This window comes from Camelus ferus, chromosome 12, assembly GCF_009834535.1.
Source record: "Camelus ferus isolate YT-003-E chromosome 12, BCGSAC_Cfer_1.0, whole genome shotgun sequence".
NCBI lineage: Eukaryota > Metazoa > Chordata > Mammalia > Artiodactyla > Camelidae > Camelus > Camelus ferus.
In genome coordinates this window covers 3,305,916-3,329,213 of record NC_045707.1, presented here as the reverse complement: position 1 = coordinate 3,329,213, position 23,298 = coordinate 3,305,916, and the positions used below count along the sequence as shown (strand labels likewise).

Sequence of the window (23,298 nt, the reverse complement as noted above, 5' to 3'; positions counted from 1 at the left end):
GAATCTCAGAGGGGATGGAGGTGAAGCTGCCAGCCAGCAGGAGGCGCCCACCGATGCACTGACCAGAAAGGGCCTTCTGAGTATTTGTTGGGCCGGGGGTTAGGGGACCCCACAGCCCCTCTCAGAGCCTCAGTTTCTCTGTCCATAGTGTGAGAGTCTGTCTGCCACTCCGGGCTGTCTTGAGACTTTGGTGAGAAAATGAGACACGGAACCCACACTGGTGCTCAGCCTTTGGGGAGTCCCCAGACTGCAGGCGTTATCCCTCAGTGCTCAGAACAACTGTGCCAGGAGTTTGTATGCATCAGTCGTGTCTTGTATCTGAGGAGCTGCATGTCCTGGGCCGCTTTGTAGCTTTGGGTCATTGGGCACCTCCCCTGGCCTCTCTCTGCCTCAGTTTCCTCATCCTTCGAGTGGGCGAGTTGTGTATTAAGTGTGTGGGCTCCCTCCTGCTCCCCCACCTCCCCGGGGCCTGCTTCCCATCCTGTGTACAGGCGTCTTATTCATCCTTTCAGCCCATGAACATGTTTGGATTTCTTGAGCCCCTCCTGGGTGCCGTGTTGTGCCCTGGGCTTCTGGGTGAGTGAGATCGCCCTCCTCGTCCCTGTCTTTGATGAGGTCCTGGTCCAGGGAGAAGGCAGGTGTGAAACGAGCGTCCAGGGGTGCGAGCTGGGGTAGGACACTGGAGCCAGAGGACGGTCTCTACCGGATGTGGGTCAGAGGAGAGGTGCCTGTTTATCTTGCTGTCTTCCCCACCGCAGCTTCCACCTGAGGCCGTGTCTTTTGGCTGTGAGTCCTCAGCTGCCAGCAGGAGATCCTAAGAATGGCTTTTGGAGTGAATGACGGAGTGAGTGAGTGAATGGCTGGCATCTAGGCCCCTTTCCCTGCCTCTCCTGGGCTCCGGGCCAGGGAGCAGAGGCCCAGCCAAGCCCTCCCTTGGTTGTCCCAGGTGGACCAGGGCAGCCCATCTTGCATTCTGTTTTGTTCCTCCCTGGGTCTCCAGCCCGGGGCCCCAAGGCCCCCCTGCCGGCCTGGCAGGGTCACGGAGCTGCAGGTTGTTGTTAAGGGACCTGAGCCGTCATCACCATGTGTAGCCTGCTGCTGACAGAGGAGGAAACTGAGACCCGAGGGGAGGGGGCTCTGGGGCGGGGCTGGGGTCAGAGCCCCTGCTGGGCTGCTCCTCTGGCTTGGCCCTGTAGGGCCCGGCCTGGCTGTGTATTTATAGTCTCTGCTGATCTATATTAACACCAGGGCCTGCCCAGGCCTTTGCAGCCTCTGGATCTGAGGATGGCTTTGAACCCTCTGGGGGCTGTGGAATCAGAGCTCATCCTCGGGGAGATGGGGAGAATGTGGCTTCTCACCTTTCCCTTCACAGCCCTGGGGCTCACGCTGGGCCCTGCGCCTGGACAGCGTTCGCCAGCCTGGGCCCGGTCTCAGGCCCTTTGTGGGGGTCGATGTCTTTGCTTGGGGTTTGTTATCATGCCTCGCTTCCCTCCAGCTCTGCAGGAAGACTCTTTGTACAGCATGGGATTGAGCGCATGGGCTGTGTGGCCTCAGGCAAGCCTCCCCCTTCTCTGAGCCTCAGTCTCCCCATCTGTAGAACTGGCCGTGATTCCCGCCTGCCTTTGTTTCAGGCCCTGAGCATCAATGCTTGTGAGCTGGGGTCGCTGTTCACCCTCCTCACGTCTCTTCTGCTCCTCATCACAAGCGGTCCTCAGAGCCTCTAGGGACTGGAGTGTCATCTCCATTGGACAGATGAGGCCACCGAGGCCCTAAGGGTGGTGTGACTTGCCAGGGCCATGCCGCCTGCTGGGGCTGAATTCGGACTGAACTAAGTCCGAATATTCCAGCTTCCCAGAGCCCACCTCCTTTCCAGGGCCCTCGGGGTCCTTGGGGCAGGCCACCTCCTAAGCCACCAGCTTGGTTCCCACCCCCATCGCCATGGGAACGGCTCCACTAACTCTATGCTTCTCTTACAGAGCAGAGACGACTGGCCGCCCTGAGCGCAATTCAATTCAACAGACATTTACTGAGTGCCTACTATGCGCCAGGCCTTAGGCTAGGCATGGGGGTGGGGGCGCAGAGAGGAAGATGGAGTCCTGTCCTCAGGTAGCTCCGGGGTGGGGTGGGGGCCATAGAGAAGACTAGGCAAGTGCTGAACGACGACAGCTCAGCTCCAGGAGAGAAGCTGCCTGTAGGGTTGGAAGCAGTGGAGATACCTTTGTTCAAGCACATCCCTAAAGAGCTTCTGTCCCTCGTTTGTGCCTCAGTTTCCCTGTCTGTAAAATGAGGGGAGGGGAAGTGGGAGTTAGACAGTCTTGAGGATCCTTCCAGAAGTCCATGGGAATGGGATCAGGGCATGGGGGCAGAGTAGGGAGGCCATTGCTCTCCTTTTGGAGAGGTAATCTCTGAAGGCTTCTTGGAGGGGGAGGCATGCAATCTGGGCTGCAGGGGGTGGGGAAGGTGGAAGTGATACCCCAGGCTCAAGAATAGCATGAGCAAAGGTCCAGAGGACATGCCCATGGGCATCCCTTCAACTCTGTAGGTTGTGAAAGGATGTCTTAGGGTATGAGTTCAGAGAGGGAGGGAGGGACCGAGGGCTGCATGTCAGGGTGTGAGCTCTACTCTGTGGGCTGTTGAGGATGGAGAGTCAGGAACAGTGGTCCTGATTTGTGCTGCCCCTTTCACCTCCCCTCTCTCCCTGGGTTACACCTGAGGGTCACGTTCCCATAGAACCCGTGGCCGTGGTTGTGCCTGCACCGTGCTAGACACTTACCCATTAGTGCCCAATTGTAACCCCAGAAAGTGGATGTTACTGGGCTCGATTCACAGATGAGGACACTGGGGCTTTTGCCCAAGGTCATGATCTGACCCCCAGCTCCTCCATGCTCCTCCCACTAGCTCTCATTTTGGGAGTCCCTGTCCTCTGTGACACCCGCTGTCCTATGAACCCCCAGGCTCTGAGGAGTGCCTGCTAATGGCAGTGCAGCTGAGTTTGGAGGTGAGGTTGGGCAAACCCTCAGATATCGCTAGAAGGACCAGCTTCCTCCAAGACCTGAATTTCTGCCCCCACTGCAACCCTCTGAGATGGGGGTGAGGTGGGGCTCCTTCCCACTTTACAGATGAGCAGAGGCCCTAGGAGTCATATGGCTGGTCCCAGGTTGAGGCAGAGACAGCCTGGGCAGGGAGCCCCATCTTCTTATCATCCAGCTGAGGCTGGAGGGAGGTTCGGATCCCCTAAGATCTGTGCACAAGCTGACCCCCACAGCCCTCCCCAGGGAGTGGAAAGGACTGGCATTGGAATCACAGACCTGGGTTCAAATCCTGGTTTTGTCTTGCACAAACAGTGTGATCTTGAGCAAGTCATTAATTACTCTGAGACTCGGTTTCCTTACCTATAAAGAGAGCAGACCTCTTTCATTTAGCCATTATCAGATATATATTCAGCACCTTCTGGGTGACCGGGGCTGGGCTCTGATGGAGAATCGGGCCCTTTCTTGGAGAACTCAGTTCAGGAGTATAAGCAGAAGTTATGATTCCAGTTGTGATAGAAGAAGTTCAGGGGTATGTGGGAACCCACAGGAGGGACCCCAACCAGAGCATTTTAATTGGTGGTGGAATCGGGGGAGGCAGGAGGGCAGGAGAGGAAAGCAGGAACCAGCTTTGCAGGACCCCAGGGGCTGGGCTTCAGATGCCCGCTGTTGGAAATTTTCCTGATCAGTAGGGAGCCAGTGAAGGCTTTTGAGCAGGGGAGTGCCATGTTCAGATTTATGGTTTAGAGTGCTCCTCCTCTGCCGGGTGTAGGGGGCAGTGAGGATGCTGATTGAGAGATTCATTTTGGGTGAGGAAGGAGGCTGGAGCAGGGCAGGAGCAGTAGGAGGAGGGCAGCAGGGCAGGAGACCTTCCAAGTGTGGGCCACCGTGGATGCTTCTAGCTAACTCAGGGAATGGGGAGAGAAGCGAGGCTGGGGAGTGGGTGAGCAGTGGGAGGTGTGTCCCGTCGTGGACAAGGACAGGTGGAGTTTCAGGCACCAGGGAGGGGTTTGAAAGGCAGCTGGGAGGTGGTGGTCAGCACCAAGCTGGGAACAGAAGCCTTGGGAGGAGCAGAGATGCGGGGTGGGGGTGGGAGGAGCGGTGGGGAAGCAGGTTTGGGAAGAGCAGAGAGCCGGCTCCAGGACCTCAGGGAAGGTCACTGCGAGGAGCCCAAGGGGAGTGGCCCGGCAGGTAGGCGGGATGTCGAGGTGTAGGGACTTAGGTCTGCAGGGAGATGACAGAAGTCACATGTGTCAGGCACTTGGCCTAGTGCCAGGCTCACAGGATGGGGCCCCAGGAGGGTCAGTTCTCACCTTCCTTTCACCGGAAGGCAGAACTGTAGTCTGTCCCCTTGCTGCCCTGAGGAGGAGGCCACCGAGGAGGAAGGTGTTTGGGAAGGAGGGAAAGGGGAAAAAATATTTGCATGCATAACCAGGCTGAAGTGAGGGAGAGAGAAAGAGGGAGCAGGAGATGAAAAGAAATTACCATACGCCGGGTTCTTGTTATTCAACCCAATTTTCAAAGGACCACAGCTGTCGCACTGAGATAATCCGTTAATTATAACAGCCATTGTGCTCTGGCAATGGGAGAGAAACCGAGGCTGGGGAACAAGCTGAAGGCAGGGGTGGGGGCAGGCCTTTGGGGGGGCTGGACCTACATATGAGAGGGGGCAGGGACAGGCAGGAAGGCCGACGCTGGCAGGGTTTGGGCCTCGACCATTCCTCGCTGCCAAGGTTGCGGCAGTGGGTGACAAGGACCAGCTGTGTGCCTGGCACTGTGCCACGCCTGTGAGCCAGGCCACCATCACCCTTCTAGAGGCAGCTAGCTTTATTGAGCACTTACTGTGTGCCAGACCCTGCTCTGTAGATTTCATCCTACCACCCTCGGAGGTAGTGCCTTTCTAGTCCCATTTTACAGAAGAGGAGACTGAGACTCAGAGGAAAAAAGTAGCTTGCCAAGGCCATGCTCTTTGTCCAGTGGCAGAGCTGGGATTTGAGCTGAATGTGGCCTGTCCTTCCAGGACGATGCTAGGGAGGGCCAATCTCCATGGGTTTGCCACACGAACTTGGTGGCCACGTGTCCCAGGCCGTGGTCTTTGCGCAGCCGGCAGTCCACAGGGTGGCCCTCCCCTGGGCATTTCCGGGGCTCCTCTTGCACAAACAGAGCTTCCTTGTTCTCTGATGCCACAGCTGCAGGCCCCCGCAGACCTCCCTACCCACCCGCAGCAGAGCAGCTAGTCTCAGGGCCGAGAGAGGGACCCCACGCTCCTGCCTGGTTCGGGCTTGTGATGGGCTACAGCCCGGGGAGGGGTCTCAGCCTGGCCATGGCTGGCTGTGGACCCTGGGTGCCGGGCCCTGGGAGAAGTGGTGGGGAGGCTGGGCAGGAGCCCCAGGTGAGCAGAGTGAGGGGAACCCGAGGTCTGTGGGGAGAGGGATGGGAGCAAGAGCCCATTCCAGAAACCCCAGAGTCCTTTGCTACAGGCCCTGCTCTGGGGTGTCACTTCAGCAGCTGAGGCCTCAGGCCTCCTGGTGTCCACAGCGGCCTTGTCCAGAACCTCGGCCCAGGCTGGCTGGCAGTGTTTTACTGAGTAGGAATCATACTTGGGAGTGAGTAACCCTCACACCCTAACAGGAGCCCCAGACTTGACCTAGAACCCAAGCAGCATCGTTGGAGAGCCAGGGGCCCCACAGGGTGACAGGCAGGCCTGGAGGGCTGTATGGGTGCTCTCCTGCTTGGGGGTCCCCACTCCAGTGGGCCTGCTTGGAAGCAGGGGTGTGGGATGGGTCAGGGCAGCCAGAAATCCTGTAGAATTGGTGACACAGAGGCTATCACGCAGCCCATTTTTTGGATCAAGGAATTGTAGATATATTGTAGAACTCTTGAGGCCCAGATTCATAATCAGAGACCCTCCCCTATACCAAAAAAAAAAAAAACCACCCAGAACCACAGAACCAGGGAGGCAGGGGCTGTGGCACCCTTGAGGTCTCCCCCACAGGCTGGGATTCTAATCGTCCCCACCCTGGGGTTCCCTCTGTGGCTGGCCTCACAAACCCCAGTGCCCGGGGGTCAGTGGCAACCTCAGCCAGAGGGGCAGGGAGGAGGGTAGGCCCACCCGGGCTGGCCCCACCCGTTCTGTCTCCGCAGGGCTGCAGAGCCTGGGCAGCCAGGTCTTCCGGGTTTTTCAGTGGATTCTGGAAATGAGGATTAAAAAAATAAAATCTCCCAAGTTTTCAACCTTGGCAACTAATTGAAAAAAAATTTTAAACCATTGTCCAGATGAAACAAGATCCCACAGCCCAGTGCCATGGAGGGTCCAGGCCAGTGTGTAGTGGTTGTGAAACCTCAGTTTCCTCCTCTGTAAAGTGGGAGTAACAGCAGTACCGACTCCCGAGGTTATGCAGAGGATTAAGTGAGTTCACAGGAAAAGCACTCAGGCCTCGCCCAGGTCAGCCCGTGACTCTGTTTTCGTCTTGCCCCAGGCTGCCCATCCCTCCCCTGCCAGCTGCCTCCGGGTGGGCTACGTTCTCCGCCACCCGGAGCCTCCACTTCTCCCCACGGGCTCCAGATGCGCCACCCCGCCTTGGGACAGCCCTGAGGGTGTTGGAAGGCAGGGAAATGTTCACCCCTTGGGGCCCTGGAGGAGGAGGCAGAGCCGGGAGGGCGGGCCTAGCCGGCGCCTGGTACATAGTAGGTGCTCCATAAATGTTTATTGAATGAATGAATGGAGGCCATGCAGGCAGAGGCAGCCACGTGTGCGCAGGCACTGGTGAAAGAGTGGAGACTGGTGAGTAGTGCCCGGGGCTGCAGCTGAGCGGGGCCTGGGGTTTGCCGGAGCCGAGGCCAAGAGGCCAGCAGGGATCACGTGGGGGAGGCAAGGCCAGGTGGGGGAGGCAAGGGCCAGGTGGGGAGGCAGGGGTCAGGTGTGGGGGGAGGCAGGGGCCAGCTGTGGGGGGAGGCAGGGACCAGGTGGGAAGGCAGGGGTCAGGTGGGGGGTGGTGAAGGGCAAGGTGGGGAGGCAGGGGTCAGGGTGGGTAGTCAGGGGCCAGATGGAGGAGGCAGTCCCTGGAATAGCATGAAGGATTCTGGAAAGCCAGGGATGACCCTGGGGCGGGACTAGGAGGTGGACTTTTAATACAAGTCATCCTTGGCTGTGAGCAGGAGGCTCACGTGCTCTGCAAAGTGCCTGGTGGTGGGTGGGGTGGATGCTGGGCTACTTAGGGCCGGGTAGTGGGTACCAGGGAGTGGGCTGTGTGAGTGGGCCACCTGTGAAGAGCTGCCAACGGAACCAGTGTCTGGGCCACCCCTGCCAGGCTGCTGGGTGGCTTCCCAAAGCCAAGACCTTTTGGTAAAAGCCCTTCCATCCTCCTCCTCCTGCCTACCTTCTTCCATTGAGGCCTGGACACGGCACAGGTGCCAAGGACAGATGTAATGCCCCTGGGAGCAGGGGAGACCCAGGTACCAGTTGAGTTCATGGGAGATGACACAGTGAACAGTTACAGAGGGCTTGGAGGTGGCCCCAGTAAACCAGAGAGACAGGTGTCCTGCTGCTGACCCCCTAAACAGGGGAGGAAACTGAGCCCAGAGGAGTAAGGCGCTGACCTGCCCGAGGTCACACAGTGCGCCAGCCATCAGTGTGTCGTAACAGCTCGTGGCACAGCAGACCAGCCCAGCCCCCTCTCTGGCCAGGGTTACTGGGCTTGGAGATGGTTGCTCAGTACAACGAGGCCTTGCCGACCCAATTAGCCCCCAGTAACTGTCAGCTGTTCCTGCTGCTGATGCGGCGCTGCTCTTATTAAGCTCTTTTGGGTGAGTTGGAACTCGTGAAGGCAGGGTGTGTCTGTCTGTTGTGGTGCCCGTGATAGGCACACAGTGGGAGTGTTGTAGATACATGCGGATGTGTAAGGAGCGTAGGGGAGTGTGTGGCTGGTTGGACAGCATGCCCCACCTTCCCCGGGGTGAGCTGCAGGCCTGGTCCCCATTTCCCCGCGACATGGAGTCAGCCGTGGCCTGCTCACCCAGCAGAGGATGGCACAGAGCCAGGAGCGGGTGCCACGGTATCAGGGGGCAGGAGCCAGCTCCCCCGAGATGTGGAGCAGCTGGCACGAAGTGCTGAGACTAACAAGACATGATTGAATGGGAGTGGACGGAAACCCGGCACCTGGGGTGAAACCCAAACAGATACTGCCCAGGGCTGCCCGAGGACGTTTTGAGAGCATCGGGGCGGCCTGGCAGGATTGCGAAGAGGCCTGGGGCCTCGGTTGACATCTAGGACAAGGTGAGGACATGGGGCAGTGCACATTTGCGCGGCTCTAACAGAGGTGTGGCGCCAAAACTTAGGAGGCAGAGGGACCCTGGTGCCCATCACTGCTCAGACCACGTTGGCACTGAGGCTCCGCTCTGGGTGACACATTTTAGGAGGGACCTTGACAGCAAGCATGACCCAGGGCAGCCAGACCCAAAAGTGTGGGACTTGACACCGTGGCGCAGGAAGAGCAGTAGGCACATGAGGCTGTTTAGCCTGGATACACGGCTTGCAAGGGCACGAGATAACAGCTAAACAAATATTAACAAGACCTTTGAGGTGGGCTGTTGGCCTCAGTGGCTCCAGACTGGCTGTGTCTGGCCTGTGGCAGGCTGGGACTAGTTAACTAGAGAGGTACAGGAGCTAGGTTTGGCTTTGTAAGTTAGAGAAATCTCCAACAATCAGAGCTGTTCAAGAAGGGAGTAAGCAGCCTCAGGTGGGTGCTGAGATCCCTGTCACTGGAGGTATGCAAGTTGGAGGCAGTCATATCTGCAGGGATCCTAGAAAGTCTGGTAGTTCTAAGAGCTCAGGCCAGTCCAAGTTGTTGGCTGTGTGGTCTTGAGCAGATCACTGCACCTCTGAGCCTCAGTTTCCTCATCTGAAAAATGGGAAGCATAAGGGGCTTCATGAGACTATAAAGAAGACTCAGCACATTTCTTGTACACCGTGAGTGCCCCATCGGTAGTGGGGCCCCTCCCTCTGATATTTAAAATCCTGACTCAGTGGAGTCAGGGACTCCAGGATCTCCCTCTGTCCCCCATCCCCAGCCCCAGCCCCAGCCCTGAGCTCTTATTTCACATATCATGTTTTGAGCACCTGCAACATGCCTGACCCTGTTGCAGGCATGGAGGTTACAGTTTTGAACCAGATAAAGCCTACTTTGATTTTCTGATAGGGACAAGGAGGGGGCGATAAGGAGTAAATGACATCTCGTATTGTTGAGGACTCTGAATAGACCAAAGCCTGAGTTGAGTGACCAGTGAGTTATCTCAGATTTGGTTTCAAGGAAGGTGGGTTTAGGGGAGCAGTTATACAAGAGACCTGAAATCAGGTTGTGAGTTGTACAGATATTGGGGAATGAGCAATCTGAGCGGCTAGAACAGCATGTGCAAAGGTCCTGAGGTGGGAGTGTACCTGGGGATATTTGAGGAGCTTAGCTGGCCTGGACTGAGTATTTCCTGATTGATGGAGAAGTTGAAGTCTCTCTTGGTTTGTGGACAGTCCACACTTGCACACTTTTCTGATAGGGAGGGAGGTGTCTATCCAAGAGGCAAGAAACCCACAAGATGGCCTGTGCATGTCCAGTCCCTGCAATGGACCCAGCTGTTTGGGGAAAGCTAGGGAAGGAGGGGGCCTCAGTTTTCTCACCTGTGAAATGAAGCCAACAGCACCAGCCATGCAGGGCTGATACAAGATTCAAGGAATGTGAAATGTCAGACACAAATGAGCCATTGGGTAAGGGGTAGCTGTGACTATCTTATGGACAAGGAGACTGAAGCCCCGAGAGGTTAATTAATGTGTCACACAGCTCAGCATTCAATCCAAGGATTTGCCTCCCAACAGCCGTGCTGCTTCTCTCTGCCCTGCAGCTGGGGCTCTGCACCTGGAATCCAAACGGTTCACTTACCAAACAGTAGTTCAATTGCGAAGGTATATTATCCCGTTTTACAGATGAGGAGCTGAGGCCCAGAGCAGCCTGCCTGAGGAGCCCTGGTGAGGTGGAGGCAGCGACAAGGCCCAGTATCCAGTTCCCAGAGGGGTGGCAAGCTTTGTCCCCGAGGGTGGAATGGTGGCAGCCCATCTCTGGGCCCCCTGGCCTCGTGCTACGCTTCCAGCAGGAGAGGTGAGGTGGCTGCCCGCCCCGCGAGTTCTGGCTGGGCCCCAGGAGTCCTTGGTCCTCCTAATCCTGGGTAATGGCATTGACACGGACTGTAACAATGACACCTCGGGGAGCCTTGGCCTGGCTGGCCCAGGAAGGAGCCCGTGCCAGGGCTGATCAGCTGCTGCAAATGAGATTTCCCTGGCTGAGCCTCACGTCCCTGCTCCTGGGAGGTCAGAATAACGGATAGCATCTCCCCACCTGCTCACAGGCCTCACCAACAGTCCCTCAGAGTGTGGTCTCAGGAGCAGGAGCCCTGTATTCACTGGGCCCCCTGCCCTGTGTGCGGCATGTTTGTCTCCACCGTGTCCTGGGGTTCCGTGAGAGCCTGAGGAGATGGGAGGCACCAACCTTGCCACACAGGTGGAGAAACTGACGTTTGGAGGGGCCTGCAACTTGCCCAAGGTCTCAGAGCTGGCAGTTGGTCCGGCGTCTTCCCGGCTGACTCCCGCTCCCCCATCCCCTGCCCCTTCTGCCCTCTGCCAGGGACCGCGTAGGTGGACCTCCTGTCCGTCTGCTCGCCGAGCCCAGGCAGGGCAGGCAGCCCCATGACCCTCTGAACCTCACAGCCCCCCAGCCTGGAGCGGAGAGGCCAAGGCTCCCCTCTGCCTGGGGAGCGGAATGGTCAGCCTGCAGTGGAGGGGTCTGGGGGATGTGGCCCAGGGGCTCAGGGAGCCTGAGTCCAGGGGAACCCTAATCTTAGGTGATGAAGGTTGTGAGGAAATGATAAAAACCTGGGTGTCCTGGGTTAGCTGAGTGGGGAGCCCAGGTCTGGGGGCAGTGAGCTCCCAGAGGGGATTCGAGGTTGGCAGATGAGGGTCTGTCGCTGCCCCCCTGGGTCCTGGGCTAACCTCCCACTAGCTGAACAGGTCGCTTCCCTGGTCCTGGCCTCAGTTCCTCCTCTGACGGTGGCTGGCATTGGGCAGAGCTGGGGCTTCTCATCCCTGCTGCTCTGAGGCCCCGGGATTCTGAGTCCATGGAGGGGCCCTGAACCTCGTGGCACCTGGAGAAGGGCACGGAATCCAACTGGGTCAACCGATGACTTCGGGAGGCAGGTGCTGAGGCCCAGCGAGAGGAAGTCTTTGTCCAGAGTGACTCAGACATTCCGTGGCCATGCCCAGCTCTGAACAGAACCCCCCACCAACTCAGCTCTGCCCCTCAGACCTGTAGGGTCTCGCCGACCCTTCTCCCTCCTCTCCTTCCAGGGGTGTCCCCGCGAGAGCGGGCATCGTGCAGTGTGTAGCCAGCTCAGCTGGGGGCCTGCCCCAAGACCCCTCAACAGCATGCTGCCCCTCCACTGCACCGCGTTCCTTCTCGCTGTGGTGGCGGGAGAAGGACCCTTGTTGCAAAGGGGCTGAGTTGGGGTGGGGGTGGGCGTTGGGGGGAGGGGTCCTTTCAGGGCAGGTCAGCTGGGAGCGCAGCTCTTTGTCCAACAAGCCCTGGCACCCGGGCCAACCCGCCACTGCCACTGGCCCACAGCCTGCTTCCCTGCGGGGCCCCACCCTCCCAGGGGTAGTGCTGTTTAGGTCCCAGGCCAGAAAGGCCTCTGCTTCCAACAGCTGCTAGCTGCTGCTCCCCACCCCGGCTCTGGGCTGGTCACAGGCTGCATTTTGGTGGCTCAGCCAGGCTCAGTGCTCATCTGTCTCCCTGGCCCCTAGGTGGGTGGGCGGAGCGGGCAGCAGGCACTGGGTCCCCTCCTTTGCACTCCCTGTATTTGTCATCTTGCTGTGCTTTTCTGCAGATCGATTTCTCTGTGTCAGATATGCCCTCTCCATTTATCTCAATTCCTCTGCCTCTCCCTGCTCAACTGTCTCCATATTTCTGCTTTTCTCTCCTCCTCAGCCCTTGTCTCCTGTCTGCAGCTCCCTCACTTCCTTTCTCTCTCTCACCTGCCCCCCTCCCCTGGTGTGTGCGGGGTAGGGCCAAGCTCCTCCCACCAGCGTCTGTGCTGGAGCATCACTCTGAGGGAGCAGGGGAATGGCGTGACCCCCAGGACCCTCAGCCTCGGGCCTGATAGCAGGGCAGCCGGCATACCTCTCCCCGCACCTCCAGTGGGTGTGCAGCCCAGCCAGGGACCAAGTGCTGCTGTCAGCGCCTTCCTGGCCTTGCTATCCCCCCTCCCTGGCTGTGTCAGGCCTCGATGGGTGGTGGGCAGGCAGCCCAGGGACAGGGACAGGAGGCTGACGCACACAGGACAGGGTGATGGGGAGCTTCCTCCGGCTCTGTCTGAGTCACGGGGGAGGATGGGGGGTGGGGGGAGCTGGGCCCAGGCCCAAGTCATCCTGGAGACCAGAATGAGCAGGAGAGAGGGCAGGGTCACCTTGGGGGACCAGGTGGGCAGAGCTCAGGGTGGCTGGGGTAGGGCCATGGTATGCCTCTGTGCCCCCTGGACTGTTTGGGAAGGGAAGAGGTGGGCCAGGGCTAGTGCAGCACCCTTCTCCCACAGCCTGGTCACCTTCTCCTACTCCCCTCCCCTCTGCTTCTTCATACACTCTCAGCCTGGTCTGGGATTTCTGAGGCTCAGGCCAGCTCAGCTTTGCCGCAGCCTGGCTGAGCAGGTTCTGGTTTGAGCAACTCAGATCTGAAGATAGGGGGCGCTCAATGCAGCTAAAATTGTGCATGTGCGTACATACTCACACATAGTCTTGTAGAACACACGTGTGCTTAACATGCTGACATACAGGCAAGTGTGTGCCTGAGTTCCCTTAAGATGCCCACATACATCTCTTCCCACCCTCCACACGGGCACGCCCTCGTTCACTCGAGAGCACTCCTGTAGCTGGCCACAGAGGCACACATCCTGTGCACAGGGACATATGTGTGCAAGCACACCTGCCCGCATACCCATCCGCATACCCATCAGCTCGTACACATCAGCACACCCCTGCTCCGGTGCTCTGAGCCGGCACGCACCTGTGTGTGCACCTGCATACAAATGCGATCCTCAGACATTCCTAGTCGGAGGAGGCACAGATGGAGGATTCTCTGACAGAGCGGTCTTGGCAACTCAGCCTCCCCCAGTGTAACCTCGATGCCTGGGGAGGAGGGGAACTGAGGCCCTGAGAGGGGTAGGACTGGCCTGAGGCCCCCTAGGAGCCAGTGGCCACATTGGACGGGAGCCCAGGACTCCTGACTCCAGCCCTGAGACTGGATGACACAGCCAAGGACAAAAATGCTCTCTGCTGCCTGTGTACCCTTCTTGCCTGACAGCCTCGTGGTTATCCCCTCCCTGCCCACTGTCCAGCCTCTCAGCCCAAGCTGGCCGTGCAGGAGACCGGGAGGTGTGAGGCTGACTCCCCTGAAGACCTTGATCATCAACAGCCTCTGACGCTGCATCAGCCTTTCATCCGAGGGGTCACCTGGATGCCCTGCTCACTTGCCACCTCGACAAAGGCTGCTTGCCTGGGCTTCTTTAGGGACTTTTATCCCTCTTCACGTACCTTGCCTCTGTCCCAGCCTTCTGGGGCTCAGGACTGTAAATTGCTTTTGCTTTAACAGCAAAGGTTTAACATTTTTTCTTAAAGCGCTCTCTCCTGGAGTTTCCCAGGAGGAGGAGCAGGAGGCAGAGGTGGCTCTCATGATAGTCTTCGGCTTTCTTTACCCAAACATGGATTTCTCTGGCCTAATCTTCATATCCCTGGCCACTGCCTAGGGTGGAGGGAGGGAGGACCGAGCCCTTCCTGCAGTCAGCAGAGCACCGGGTGTAAGCTCGAGACTGATCTGGATGAGTGGCTGTGTCTAGCTTGCTGGGTGACCGAGGCAAGTCCCCCTGAGACTGGGGTTCAGTTTCCCCACTTGGAAAATGAGGGTCCGTGGGCTTGGCAGCCCTGCACCGCCTCTCCTGCCCCTCTGCATCTTGAGCAGGGGCAGCATGCCCACTTTACTTCTACCCCCATCAGATGGTCAGGCAGGGCCATGGTCCCTGCTATAGAGATGTAGAAACAGACTCAGAGGTGGTATGCTCCACCTGGGTAATTGGGCAGGGTGGACCGGGCTCCAGACCTGCTGACTCTGGAGCCTCAATCCTGGCCCAGGCGGTTGTGTGACTCCAGGCAGGTCCCTGCCCATCTCTGGTCCTCTGATCTCCAGCCATTGAGGGGATACTGGGCTCTGGTCACACGATTGCAGACGCTTCTGGCTTCTTCCCCTGCCTGAGGCCCCCTGCAGGATCTGGGCCCTCTACTGGAAAGGACTTGCGGGAGGGGATATCAGCGCTGTGTCTGGCTTCCCAGAGTCTCTCCCTCTCTTTCTTTGGGCTCTGCTTCTGCCTGCAGGATGAGCTCATCTTGTGCCCTCCAACTGCGGGAGACCCCAGCCTCTGCATCCCCCTTCCTGGGGGGCCCCACAGCCATGCTCTGCTCCCCCTCCCCCAAGGAAGCCAAGTCAAGGGAATTATTTTTGGAACAAGAGCAGTTACACAACAAATGAATTATTTATCTTTGGGCATGGAGGAGAGGAGGCATTTTGCTGGGGCTTCTTAATTCTTTTCTGGATTGGAGGGTGGCTGCTCGGGTACGTGGCCATGTGTGTACAGGCCCGTTGTCATACACAAGACTGTAGGTGTGCTTGTGTGTGTGTGTTACACACCTGTCTCTGTGCATGCCATGGAGTTCCGGCTCATGTAGGGGCACGTGGTTGTGCAGGGAGGTGGACGAGCGTGGACACGAGTGTGCTGGGATGTGTGTGTGTGTGTGTGTGCGCGTGTGTGTGTGTATGCGGACCTGACCCGTTCCTCCTACCCCCACTTCCTTGTTTCTCCCGTCTCCCTCCTTCCAGGCCCTCCAGCCCCCTCCCTCTCTTGCCACCTACCACCTCCCTTCTTGTATATAACAGGGACCCCAGAGTGCTGCTGGCACAGGACCCCTGGGAGGAGGTGGAAAAGGGACTGGGGGCCTGTGCTGGAACTTAGAGGGGCAGCTCTGAGCCTCAACGCTGATCTGTCACCCCCTCTCGGTGCTGCCTTTCAGGAACCAGGTGACAGATGGGTCTCTTCCTTCCTGCCCCCGTCTCTCGTGCTCCCCCCTCAGAGCTCCAGTCTCCAGCCTCCCGTGGGAATCGTGGGAATTGTCTGAAGTTCTGAGCCCAGAACCCCAGGAGGAAGAAGAGGAGGAGGAGGCAGAGGGAGAGGAAGTCAAGCCCCCAGAGCCTGGGTACCTTCCCGGCAGGAAAGGAGCAACTCGTGGAAGCAGGCTGTGGGGCCCACAGCCCCACCTGGCCCCGGTGCCCAGCACCCGTGGGTAGCACGCCGGAACGCCCCTGGCCGTTGGCACGGGCCGTGCCTGCCTCACCTGGGGCCCCCGTGCTGGGGGTCGCCCCCAAGATGGTGGCGGCCCCAGGGAGGACTGTGCTGCAGGCCCCAGCCTCCAGCCTCTAGGCCCCTCGAGCCCCGGCCCCCCACTCTGAGCCTGGCCTGCGCGGGGGCCGCGGCCGGAGCCATGCTGCGCCTGGGGCTGTGCGCCGCCGCGCTGCTCTGCGTGTGCCGGCCGGGCGCCGTGCGCGCCGACTGCTGGCTCATCGAGGGCGACAAGGGATACGTGTGGCTGGCCATCTGCAGCCAGAACCAGCCGCCCTACGAGACCATCCCACAGCACATCAACAGCACTGTGCACGACCTGCGGCTCAACGAGAACAAGCTCAAGGCCGTGCTTTACTCCTCGCTCAACCGCTTCGGGAACCTCACCGACCTCAACCTCACCAAGAACGAGATCTCCTACATCGAGGACGGCGCCTTCCTGGGCCAGTCGAGCCTGCAGGTGCTGCAGCTGGGCTACAACAAGCTCAGCAACCTGACCGAGGGCATGCTGCGCGGCATGGGCCGCCTGCAGTTCCTCTTCGTGCAGCACAACCTCATCGAGGTGGTGACGCCCACCGCCTTCTCCGAGTGCCCGAGCCTCATCAGCATCGACCTGTCCTCCAACCGCCTCAGCCGCCTCGACTGGCACCACCTTCACCGGCCTGGCCAGCCTCATGGTGTGCGAGCTGGCCGGCAACCCCTTCAACTGCGAGTGTGACCTTTTCGGCTTCCTGTCCTGGCTCGTGATCTTCAACAACGTCACCAAGAACTACGACCGCCTGCAGTGCGAGTCTCCGCGGGAGTTTGCCGGCTACCCGCTGCTGGTGCCCCGGCCCTACCACAGCCTCAATGCCATCACCGTGCTCCAGGCCAAGTGCCGCAACGGCTCACTGCCCGCCCGGCCGGCAAGCCACCCCACGCCCTACTCCACCGACGCCCAGAGGGAGCCCGACGAGAACTCGGGCTTCAACCCCGACGAGATCCTTTCGGTGGAGCCGCCGGCCTCGTCCACCACAGATGCTTCTGCGGGGCCGGCCATCAAGCTGCACCACGTCACCTTCACCTTGGCCACCCTGGTGGTCATCATCCCGCACCCCTACAGCAAGATGTATGTCCTGGTCCAGTACAACAACAGCTACTTCTCCGAAGTCATGACGCTCAAGAACAAGAAGGAGATTGTGACGCTGGACAAGCTGCGGGCGCACACCGAGTACACCTTCTGCGTGACCTCGCTGCGCAACAGCCGCCACTTCAACCACACCTGCCTGACCTTCACCACCAGGGACCCGGTCCCGGGCGACCTGGCGCCCAGCACCTCCACTACCACCCACTACATCATGACCATCCTGGGCTGCCTCTTCGGCATGGTCATCGTGCTGGGAGCCGTCTACTACTGCCTGCGCAAGCGCCGCATGCAGGAGGAGAAGCAGAAGTCGGTCAAGGTCAAGAAAACCATCCTGGAGATGCGCTACGGGGCCGATGTGGATGCTGGCTCCGTCGTCCACGCCGCCCAGAAGCTGGGTGAGCCCCCTGTGCTGCCCGTGTCCCGAATGTCCTCCATCCCCTCCATGATCGGGGAGAAGCTGCCCACCTCCAAGGGGCTGGAGGCTGGGCTGGACACGCCCAAGGTGGCCACCAAGGGCAACTATATCGAGGTGCGCACGGGCACGGGTGGTGATGGCCTGGCCCGGCCCGAGGATGACCTCCCCGACCTGGAGAATGGTCAGGGCTCGGCCGCTGAGATCTCCACCATCGCCAAGGAGGTGGACAAAGTCAACCAGATCATTAACAATTGCATCGATGCCCTCAAGTTGGACTCGGCCTCTTTCCTGGGGAGCGGCAGTGGTAGCGGGGACCCTGAGATGGCCTTTGAATGCCAGTCCCTCCCTGCAGCCTCCACCGCCTCTTCAGCTGCCACCCCCGGGGCACTGGAGCGGCCCAGCTTCCTCTCACCCCCTTACAAGGAGAGCTCCCACCACCCGCTGCAGCGCCAGCTGAGTGCCGATGCCGCCGTGGTGGCCCGCAAGACTTGCAGCGTCTCCTCTAGTGGCTCCATCAAGAGTGCCAAGGTCTTCAGCCTGGATGTGCCGGATCATCCGGCTGCCACGGGACTGGCCAAGGGCGACTCCAAGTACATCGAGAAGGGCAGCCCCCTAAACAGCCCACTGGACCGGCTCCCACTGGTGCCAGCTGGCAGCGGCGGGGGCAGTGGCGGGGGCGGCGTCCACCACCTGGAGGTGAAGCCTGCCTACCACTGCAGCGAGCACCGGCACAGCTTCCCGGCCCTGTACTACGAGGAGGGCACCGACAGCCTGAGCCAGCGCGTGTCCTTCCTCAAGCCGCTGACCCGCTCCAAGCGGGACTCCACCTACTCGCAGCTCTCCCCCAGACACTACTACTCAGGGTACTCCTCCAGCCCTGAGTACTCGTCCGAGAGCACGCACAAGATCTGGGAGCGGTTCCGGCCCTACAAGAAGCACCACCGGGAGGAGGTGTACATGGCTGCTGGCCACGCCCTGCGCAAGAAGGTCCAGTTCGCCAAGGACGAGGACCTGCACGACATCCTCGATTACTGGAAGGGGGTCTCAGCCCAGCAGAAGCTGTGACCCTCTCCTCCCCGGTGAGGTTGGAGGGGGAGGGCCAGGGGCACGTGGGGAAGGGCCCCGGGCGGCCAGGCAGGGGGCGCGCGGGGGGCCGAGGCCGAGGAGCAGACGCACACGCACACCCGCACGCACGCACCCATGCACACACCTGACCACCACCTGACTGTGAACAACCACCACCCGACAATAACAGACAGGAAAACAAGGATATGTTCTCCTTAAAGTTTACACACTGATACCGAAACCAGTCGTCTTTACTGTGCTGCCCAGGGACTCTGCTGGGGTGTGCGGGCTGGGGAGGGGCAGGGGGGCAGGTGAGGAAGCCAGAAGAGGGTGTGGGGTCTGGGGCTCTGGGACTAGGGACAGGTGTGGGGGCAAAGGAGCCTGGGGTGGGGATGGACTGAAGCCCCCCTGAGGCAGGGAAAAGGTCCCCCAAGCTGAGGAACCAGTCACTTGGAGATTTAGTAGCAGATGGACATTGAGCATCATTTCCTTCCTTTATGGATGGGGAGACTGAGGCACAGAGAAAGGAAGTGATAACCCCAGGGTCACGTGGCAGGTTAGAGTCTGTCTCCTAACTTCTCAGCTCAGTGCTATTCCCCCACCCCCAGTGGTTCCCCCAGGGACCTCACCCTCTTGTCCACCCAGTACCATTTCCAGGGCTGTGGTCTCCTGGGGCTGAGGGACTTGAGAATCAGGTGGGTGCTTTTCCCTTCTAGAAAGCCTCATGGCCATGCCCCCAGAGCGTGGAGCTGTGACATCATGTGTGCAGTGGAGGGGGGGGTTTGTCCCGCCACCAACAAGCACCCAGAAGAGGTGGGAGGTCCTGCTGACAGGAGAGGAGCAGAGATGTGGGGACATTCCACCAGCCCCCTTCAAGTGTCTTCCAAGTCGCCTGGGAGCTGCTGAGGGGGTCTGAGGAGAGCGGCTGGGCCAGTGGCCACCACGTCTCAGGTGCAGGCCCCCACACCCCGGCCCCCCAGCCTCTCTGGGCCTCCAGGACCCCTATTCATCCCAGAAGGGCAGCAGTGAACTGTGATGCCCGGGGGCAGCAGAGAGGTGGGGTCTCATGGGGGCCTTCCTGCCTACGCCCCCACATCCTGGCCTCCCACCTGCCTGGCCACCATCAGGGGCTCCTGGGGCAGCATGTCAGTCTGCCCAGAGGAAGGAGGGCTTTCCCACCCATCCCCTCTTGGCTTCCTGTCCCTGCCTCATCCCCTGGCCTGAGGGGCTCCTGTGTTTCTTTGGAAATGGCCACTTCTCCCTTGCTGACCCCCACCCAACATCGAACAAAGCACAAACGGTGAGCACCCCCCAACCCCCGCTGGGAAGGAGGAGGCTGGGTTGGTGGAGCCCCTCCCCTCCCTGGCCAGCCTCTGTCGCCATGGCAATCCAGAGCCTGGCAGTTGGGACCGTTGGGCTCCTGGGGGTTCTCTCTCAGTGTGGGCGGCAGAGGGCGGTGAGGGAAGACAGGGCTAGAGGAGGCTGCCACTTTTCTCAAGAGCTAGTGGCTTCCTGGGGTGTGCCCTGAGAGGCAGATCTGGGGTCCTGAGGCTGTGGGGTCTGGAACACTGTCTGGGTGTCCCCTCACCTGTGGCTGGGAGGTGGGCCGGTGGGCGGTGGGGACAGCTGTAGCTTTGTCACTGTGCCCCTTGGCGCCCTGCCCACCTCAGGAAGGGGAGGAGCCCACTCTGTACTCCCCGCACTCCTGCCTTGGGCCTGTCACCCAGTTGGGTTTCTTGAGATTTCGGGAGTGTGACTGTGGGGGTGAGGGTGGGTGCTGGGATGGGACCAAGACCTGTACTGTGTGGGGGATTCTGACCAGGAGAGCTAGTGCCATTCCCTGGGCAGGAGGCTCCAGCGACCTTCCTGCCAGGGGTAGGGTCTGGGGGAGGACAGTGGAGGACAAGGGGACCTTGGGACTCAACTGAGCACCTCTCTCACACCCACTTGGGGGACAGACCAAGCCCGGGGCTCACTTTGGGGGTGACATTTGCAAAGAAAGGACTGTTCTCCTGGGGAGTGGAAGGGAGGTGGCCAGCACGGATATGCAGAGCAGACCTCCCTCAACTCCCCCAAACCTGCCTCCCAGCCCCTCCTCACACCGGATTGGCGAAACAGAAAAGCAAGCAGGCGGAGAAGCCAGTGGTGTGAGAAAGCAGATTCCCTGTTATATTTGCATGACGATTTTACTGTATTTTTCTGAGCAAACATCTGTCGTGTATGTGCCCGTTTGTCCAGACTCCCTTCTCCCCTCCCCGCCCCCCGACTCCCACAGTCCCCCTGTTGTGATCTGACAAGCAGCTCTTGAAACCTGGGGAGGGGCCAGCTCTGCAAAAGACCCAAAACAGGTGCCACGAAAGCATAGCCCCCGCCCCACACCCGCCTCCTGTTTTTCTGGATGTTGGTCCCTCAAGTGCCACCTCCCGTCCTCCCATCTGTCCTCGCCCCTTCCCTGCTTCCCTGCCAGGGAAGGCCCCGGGGAGGGGAGTGTGAAAGAACCTCTTTTCTGTCCCACTTGCTCGCATTTTGCAGATGAAGAGGTCGGGCCCCCAAAGAAGGAGGGGTCTGGTGACTCGCCTGCCAGGTGGCGGGGCTCAGTCACACTGCTGAATACAGGAGGCCAAGAGCTTGGGGCTTCATGGGCAGCTTTACAGGGAGGCTTGGGCCCTGAGGGAGGAGCCCATGGGAGGAAGGGGGGGACTCCTGACCTTGGCCTGGCCTTACTGGAGTTGGAGCTGTCCACAGCGGGGTGGTTCCCTGCAGCAGGAGCCAGAGCCCCCATGACCCCTTGCCATTCTCCTATCATTCCTGGTTGAAGATGACCTATAAAAACCTCAGACAGGCTCACTTTGGGGGGCTTTAAAGGATAGGCCCCTGTCCTAACCACAAGGGTCTTCCACTCCAGGAGGCGAAGTGACATTCACAACCCAGGTCATACGGACCTCTGAGACAGAAGAGGATCTAAAACTCAGGCCTCTGGCCTCATGGCCAGGCTGGGTCCCTCAGCTGCCCAGGCCAGGCCCTGGCTTTGGGGAAGGGGCAGCTGCCCTTTAGCTCACCCTGGGGGCTTTTCTGCATCTGTGTCTTGTGTCTTGTTCAATATACTTCTTCCTCGGGAGGTGGTCGGGGAGGACGGGTATAATATTCATGAAAGACAAATGAAAACTTAAGTCAAGGAATCTGCTGGCTGGGGTCCTGTATCTGTACTGGCGATGAGGATAGTGGAGCTGGGCCATGGCCTGGGCAGTCCAGGAGGGCAGATGGCCAGGGGAGAGGGGAAGGGGGGCTGCTGAGGAGGGGAGGCAGGGAGGGGTCTGGTGGAGTCGGGGGTGGGAGGGGGCGAGCCAGCTGGTGGAGATATGGGTGCCCCACCCTGGACCTCCTGGGGGAGGCCTCCCAGCCTTGGGTCCTGCCTGGGCCTGCTGTCGGTCAGAGAGTCTCCAGAGGAAATTCCTGGGCGCCTATTCCTGGGAAGGAGCGCACCGATAGCGTCGCTAACTCTCTGTTGGAGCTAATGGCCTTCCAGAAGTGAAAAGCGGAGGTCTGGCAGGAAGAAAGCTGAGTCTGGTGCGGCCACCTCCTCAAGGGTCCCAGGCTGGCTTCTCCCTTCTGCAGGAGAGGATTGTCTGGTCCCCCGAAGGCCTCTCGCCCCTGACCCCTCATCTGGGACAGAGCAGGAGGACTGTGGCAGCCGCCTGTGTCCAGGCTGGGAAAGCACTGTCTGCCAGGTGATGGGAGTAGACAGACCGCCTTGGGGAGCCCCAGAGAGGTGGGGTAGAGAGCCTGGGCCTGGCTGAGGGTCTCTGATGTTCCCAATGAGAAGTCACTCATCTGCCTCCTCCGTCCTGGCCATTTAACAGAAGGGGAAACGGAAGCTCAGGAAAGGGAAGGAAGGAAATCTTCTAGGGTCTCAAAACCAGTTAAAGACAGACTGAGGACAGGAAAGGGGCCAGGCACAGGGGACAAGAGTCACAGGTCCCAGCTTATAAGAGGCTTACATGCAGTGAAGGGATAGCCACAAAATGTTCCCCAGTGATGGAGACTGTGCAGAGAATTAAAATAGGGTGACGGAAGGGCTGGATGTCCCCAGGCACCTCCTTGAGCCCCCTCCCCCACTACTCTGCCCCAGCCCTTCGAGACATCCCACCCCATTCCTGATGGACAGGGCCCTCCTTCTGGGGTGGGGGATGGGGCATCAAGGCACCGGGAAGCCCTGGGGGTGTCTGACCCCTGTGAGGCTTAAGGGGCAGGGCTGAAGTTTGCCCGGAGGCCACTGTGAAGATTCGGGCTCTCCTGACCCTCATACTGTTCTCCTCCCTGCCAAGACTTTTGCTCCACAGAGGCCACCTCAGTCCCAGGAGCTGCCCTGCTCCTCGTCCTCCATCCTGCCCTTCTATCCTCCCACCTTTTAAGACAGAACCAGTATATAGACTCCTTGCTCTCACGTCTGCTTCAGAGTCCCCCGTTAAAGGTCCGTCACTGCTGCCACTGAGCAGTAGGGAGAGGACCGGGGCTCAAATGGGGCGGGGTGACAGGACAGAGGCCTCCTCTCCTTCCCTGGCCCCTGGCCAAACAAGCACACGGCTGGGCAGGGCCGAGGGGGTCCACCCTTGCTCCTCTACTCCCTCCTTTCCCCTCAAGGAGCCACCAGCCCCTCGGCCCTGCCCTGTGGCATGGCACCTGGTTTGGGTCCTGCAGAGTTGGGCTCCTGGCCCTGGGCTACGAACCTGTGAACCCCAGCTGTGTGTGGACCTTTTCTCCCTGGGGGGCGGGGCCTGAACTCTCCTTTTCTTCTTTTTTTTTGGGGGGGTAACTTCATTTATTTTCTCTTCCCTATATCTGCCTCTCACTCCTCTCAATTTCCCGTTTTAAACTGAATGGCACGAAATTGTTTTCCTCAACTCGGAGATTCCTGTATGGAGAGAATCAATTTCTATATTTGCAATAAATTTCTTATTTAAAACACAGGGCCAAGGTCTTTCTTTCTTATTTAAAACACCCGCCCAGCCTCTGCAAGTTGGGGTCCTAGCGCCTCCAGTTTCTGGTGCCTCGGTTCCCATCTCCCCTTCTCACCAGAGCCTCAAACGCAGGGTTAAGGGATGGGGCCCATCAACAGGCAGTCCCCGCCCATGGTCAAGGGAAAAAGAAGTATGTCTGCCAGACTGAGGGTGGACCATTAGGGAACTGAA

The 23,298-nt window shown here is 59.5% G+C and overlaps 1 protein-coding gene across 1 annotated transcript in view; it reads left to right on the top strand.

Annotated features, from left to right (window-relative positions):
• The window catches only part of ELFN2 (extracellular leucine rich repeat and fibronectin type III domain containing 2), a 47,221-nt gene extending 24,145 nt beyond the window's left edge, over positions 1–23,076 (top strand). The window contains 2 exon segments of the mRNA XM_032492181.1: positions 15,178–16,146; positions 16,148–23,076. Of these exon segments, the coding sequence (XP_032348072.1) occupies positions 15,646–16,146; positions 16,148–18,109 (2,463 nt within the window). The 5' untranslated portion in view covers positions 15,178–15,645 and the 3' untranslated portion in view covers positions 18,110–23,076.
• Positions 23,077–23,298: the final 222 nt, after the last annotated feature.